The 6,000-nt window shown below is 36.5% G+C and overlaps 1 protein-coding gene across 1 annotated transcript in view; it reads right to left on the bottom strand.

Moving 5' to 3' along the window:
- Positions 1–393: 393 nt before the first annotated feature.
- RP1 (RP1 axonemal microtubule associated) overlaps positions 394–6,000 on the bottom strand; it is a 152,279-nt gene continuing 146,672 nt past the window's right edge. Inside the window, exon 16 of the mRNA XM_033202786.1 lies at positions 394–1,158. Coding sequence (XP_033058677.1) covers positions 937–1,158 — 222 coding nt within the window. The 3' untranslated portion in view covers positions 394–936. The remainder of the gene's footprint in view (positions 1,159–6,000) is intronic.

The raw sequence follows: 6,000 nt of genomic DNA, 5'->3' as shown, positions 1-6,000 counted from the left end.
TGGGAAAATGAAGGGTGGAGGGAGTGGTGGTATGGATGGCAGTCAACTCAGGTATACTAGCCCAACAGTTTACAAAATTTTTAAAAAGGCAGCTAAAGGCTGAAAAGGAGTTGATGCAGATAGAGTGAAGAACACGGCCAAATATACCATCATGTTACATTAGGATCATTTTATTCCTATTCTAAACTATCTTCTGTGGGATATTATATATACACATACAGTAAACATGGACTCTCATAAGCCAACAGAAGCTAAACAAAAGTCAGACCAAGAAAATGACACAGATATTGAGTAAGCCAAAATTCAGGGAACCACATCAAGCAAAAATTAGATAGCAAACTAAACTTCAAGATAATTGAAAAATATAATAAAGTTACTTTATTAGCCTTTGTGTTGAAACACATTTTAAGGTTTGAACACAAATACATGTTTAAATAATGTCCTCATATCTTCATTTCGATTTGCTAGAGAACATGAACTTAGATATGAGAGAAACCAGTTTCAAAATATTCACATTTCTGTCCTGTCTTGAGATTTTTTCCAAATCCTATTTTTAATCCAAATCCCACTTGTGTTGATCTTTATTCCATCTCTTTTTATACTGCAACCATTAAAAATTAATAGCAATGAATCTGAGAATGTTTCTAACAGCCTCATTCCTCTCAGGGTATACGAAGCTATCCTTAAAAAACAAAGATTCAAACACGCACATGTACACAGACACACAAATGCACACATACATCTTTCAAAGTTACAAAGAAGTTCAATGTAGCAAAAACTCTATACCTAATATTAATTTATCTGAAAACTTGAGGCAACCGTCTTCATTAGGTTTTCCTTCCATTGCTTCTGGAATGACAACAAACAAAAAAGCCTAACAGCAGAGATTTGCTTAGTAAAAATGTGATGAAATTTTCAGATACTGTACACAAACCATCATAAAGCAAACCAAAAAGCAAAGTATGTCAGAGTAAACATACATTGGATGACTTGTGGATAGAAGCAAACATTCTCATCCTTGGTATAAATCATTGGTTTTGCCTGCCCATCTGACTGAAGTCCAACAAACAATCCTGGGCTCTTCGTAGATTCCAGGCTTATGGATGCATTCTCCAAGTTCTTCTTAATTTTAAAATGACAGTAGACATCTCCTGTACCCTACAATCAATACAAAATGATTCAATAAATGTGAGCAAGTCCTAAAAGACAGAATTTAAAACCAGTCATTTTACAAGAATATAATTTTGTCTCGTTTCAAATCACTATGATAAATCTAGAGACTTTTTACATAAATTGCCCTGTGTGCTTCATCCTATTTCACAAGATCCAGAAACAGAGACCACATGATGGGTTGAGGCAAGGACACATGCCTTTGGACAAAAAGATCTGAATAGCATAAGAGCTTCAACTAAGGAGAGTGTTGTGTATGCTGTATTTCATTTTAGAGTTGCTCACCTCTATGGGTGAAAGTAGAATACTAAAATGTGGAACTTTTCTTTTAGAAAATACTCTAAAGTGGTGGGAAAAGGGCTATTCTTACCATAGGTCAATTTACATTTAAATTTAAACTAATTTTCTGTGCTACTCTGCATTTTCCACATTGAATTTTCATAAACAGCATGCACACAAATGATGCAAAGACTGTAAATATTCAAGAATTGAATGCCTAGCAGTAATCTACACACTCTCAGATTATTATAACACTTCTCCCTTCTTTAAGCCAGTTATAATCTAATATTAGAAAATATTTCGTTGTTCAACTTTCATTGTTTTAAAAGTTTCCTTACAGGATTTCAGTCCTAACTAATGAGTTTTATAAGGATGGATTAAAATTTCCACTAGTAACTATTATTTTATTTGTAATACAAATGATATTCTAGTCTCCACTCAAATGTGAAATTCTTGTCAGTAAGAACCAAGGCAGTCTCTCTCTTTCTCTCTCTCTTTTATAAATATAAAGTAAGCCATTTCTATCTTCTGTTCTTGTTCTAAATTCAATAAGATTCTGGCCTTGCATTGTACATGGTTGAGTAGAGAAGACAACCACGTATACAGATAAAAAGTAGGGAAAGGTGAGCTAGGGGTAGGGGTAGGAAATTTCAGATAGAGGGGCACCATAAACTAAGGCAGAGGGGCCATAGGCAGCATGGTGTATGGATGAACAAGCACCTAAACGATGCTGAACAATAGAGAAGGTAAGTGCAGAAGAGCAGCTTCAGTTTGTTTGCAGTATAGGAAGTTTAGGCCTTATCATAGACCATCTGTTTTCTTTCCTGAGATTCCCAAACCTCCTAAATGATGTATTTGCATACATTAAGGTTTACTCTTTGTGCTATACAATTCTGTGGGTTTTAACAAATCTATAATGTCTTGTATCCATTATTACAATAGCATACAGAATAATCGTACTGCCCTAAAGATTCCCTATGCTTCATCTATTTATCCTTTCCATACTTCCCTCAAATTCCTAGCAAACACTGATCATTTTACTGTGTCTATAGCTTTGCATTTTCCAGAATGTCCTACAATTGGAATGGGGTAATATGTAACCTCATCATACTGGCTTCTTACACTTAGCAATATGCAATTAAGTTTCCTTAATGTCTTTTCATGGCTTATTTCTTTTTACTGATGAATAATATTCCATTGTATAAATGTACCAAAATTCATACTTCACCTACTGAAGGACATCTTGGTTGTTTCCAGTTTGGGGTGATTATGAAAAAAGCTGCTATAAACATTCATGGACATGTTTAAGCTCTGGGTCTAGATTCATTTGTAGGCATATGGACATCCAATTGTTCCAGCACCATTTGTTGAAAAGTCTACCATTTCTCCCTCGAGTTACCTTTGCTCCTTTGTCAAAGATCACTTCACTGTATTTGTGTGGGTCTATTTCTAGGCTCTCCATTCTGCTCCACTGCTCCACTGAATTATTTAACTAATATATTTTCATTGCTAATTCTTCCAAGGCTCTCTTACCTACTAAATCAAAAATACTCATTGTGTTGGTGTAAGTAGAATCCAGCCTAGAGCTAAAAAATCTTTGCTCAGCTTTGAGTTTCCAAATGGAAGGGTTTTAACAAATCTGCAGTAAATTAAGATTTAAAAAGGTGCTTTTTATTTGTAAAAGCAAGCTTTACTGAGAGAGAAAATGGTTGATAAAAGAAATTCCAAAATTGAACTTAATATTCCTAGAACCTGGAGGACTGGACACCTGAGAGTTTCAATGATGAAGCCACTGAAAAGGTAGATACCATATATTACATAGAGAAAACTGCCACCCCACAAGAAGAGAGGTGCATCCAGTTCTGAGAGGAGGGGCCTGAGGTAAATGGCTAGAAGAGAGACATGGATTTTTTACATCAACCTCACTTGGAGTTGATTCTTGGTGTAACAAAGAAATAAGGGGCATTAGAATCATCCATATATTTTGGGAGAGAATCTCAACAGCTGAGGGGTTATCCCAGGAAACTTACACACTCCACTTAGAGCATCCCAGTGTTTAGCATAGTACTAGAGCACAATGGCGACATCCAGAAGGTGGATTCGAAATGTTCAAGGAAGGAGTCTGAGAAAGTAACACTGACACAGCTTCTTAGTTTCTCCGCAGCTCACATGGAGACATCAGGGGATCTAGAAATTTTCCCATGCCTTCATGGCAGACTCAGTTATTGAGAGGACTAGTAATCTGGGAGAGAGCTGGATTTGCTACAAGCTGCCCATTGAGTTAGGATCGTTAAGACCAGAGGTTATGCAAGACCCTCAAGCCCTATGTTGCCCAAAATGCTCTGATTATAATATCAGTCATATTTGAAATTAAACACAATTGGTATACCCAAGTTCAGGGAAAAACTAAATCAGCCACACTTCAGTAAAGACTAGTGTGGACCTAAAGAACGGTCTGTGTCCCGTGGCCTTTTTCCATGACTTATTTTTTAAGTCTTTGTGCCAAGATATCAAACACGGATGAGGGAAAGGAGAAAAAAAGAATAAATAATTTAAAAAAAAACATTACTATTGCCCTGTAAAGGACTAATCTTTCAACTAGATAGAAACCAAGATATACAAGCATATTCTGACAGAAAAAAAAAAATCCATCAGTCGAACTAAGCACACTGGAACACACTAGAAGTACTAGTGCACTTTAGATAAATTATGGGCTTTTCAGTCAAACTGTGTTTCATTATAGTAATCTCATAGTTATTCTTCCAAACTTCTGGCTCTCAATAAACTAGCGCATCTTCTACAGTGAGGCCAGATTTATGAACTTGAATATTATTCCCAAACCACTATCTCCCCAAACTTAGAACAGATAACATATTAAAAACCAACGTCATTTTACATTAAAGATCTCAAGCAATTGCTCATGACTCACATAACAGAAAATTCTTTCTCAGACATATCTTTTTCCAAACCAGCACTGAACTTGGTACTTACTTCTGGTATTGCACTTTGCACACTATGGTGTATTTGTCTATTTGTGTTCTTCTTTTCCCCTTTTAAATCACAAGTTTCCTGAGAGCAGGGAGCATGTCTTAGTATATCTACTGTAGCACTAATGACAAGCAGTTTCTGCCTTTCAGTAGAAACTCAGTATCTGTTAACTCTAAATTTCTTTTTACTAATTTCTAATCTCATAATTTGTTCATGTAATATCCTCTCCTCTCTTTGATAAAGAGAAGTGGAATTATTCTCTCCCTCTAAAATTCACCATTCCAGGAAACTTCTCTTACTCACCCACTCTGCTCAAATCAACCTGCCTCTCCTGAGCCTTCGCAGAAACACTTGAACCACAACTTGGAAGGGATTACCAATTAACTATTGTTCTCCAGATCAGTGTTGCATGCGTATTTGTCCCCTCTAACGGCACCTGAAGAAATGGTATTTTTAACCTCCACTAAGTATAATTAGTGAAAATAATAAAAATAAAATTGGATATAACTACATTTCAAAACAATAAACCTTTAGTTTCCTTTATTTCTTTTTTCCTGCTTTCATTTAAAAATCTCTGCTTCATCCCTAACCCAAATACAAACTGATTAAAGGGATGTAGATGGGAAACAAAACGTGAGTTCTGAATGCAAAAGGTGTGCCCTTCCTACACATCTGCAGCAAACAGCAGCTAGACAAAGCCAGGTTAGAATATCTGATGCATGCTCACACCACTGCAAGCTACCATAACATCTAATGCCCATTTCCCTCTATTTGGCTCCTTTGCAGTAGAACAACTCCTAGTTACCATCACCCAAGTGATATTTTAACTTCTTATACTTAATATTTGTTAAGCACGTATCAAATATCAGTTCTTGCTGTACAGTTTGGGATATTTAAATAAACAAAGCAAACAAAACTCTCCCCACTGTGGTGCCCGCATCCTAGTATACATTCTATACACTGGAGTATTATTGTGCCTCCTCTTTTCCAAGATGAATCACTCAACAATTTATTCCTTTCTTAAAGCCTATTTTCCCCTAATAAGAGAAATCTTTGTTGCTGTCCTTAAGGCCCACTGTATATTCTTCAAATCTCTGTATCTGCTGTAAAGATTAAATACATAGACTGTGATCTACAACAATGTAACCACTGACAAGTTCATCTTGCCAGCTGCCCAGATAGAGCTAGTTTATGAAGATGGAGGAATTGCAACAGAGAATGCGTTCAACACATGCAGAGCAGGCTAAATGGGAGACTGGAGTTTTATTATTACTCAGATTAACCTCCCCCAAAATTTGGAGGCCAGGGTTTTTCAAGACAGTTTGGCAGACACAAGGCTAGAGAGTGGGGAATGCTGACTGGTTGGGTCAGGAATGAAATCATAGGGAGTTGAAGCTGTTGCTGTCTTCAGTTCCTGGGTAGGTGACATATAACTAGTTGAACCAATTTACTAGTCTGGGTGGCACCAGCTGGTCCATCACAATGCAGGGTCTAAAAAATACCCCAAACTCCAATCTTAGATTTTACAATAGTGACGTTATCCATAGGAGCAACTGGAAAGGT

The sequence above is a fragment of the Trachypithecus francoisi genome, unplaced genomic scaffold (genome assembly GCF_009764315.1).
Source record: "Trachypithecus francoisi isolate TF-2019V2 unplaced genomic scaffold, Tfra_2.0 Lachesis_group7, whole genome shotgun sequence".
NCBI lineage: Eukaryota > Metazoa > Chordata > Mammalia > Primates > Cercopithecidae > Trachypithecus > Trachypithecus francoisi.
This window is presented reverse-complemented; position numbering and strand designations above follow the sequence as displayed.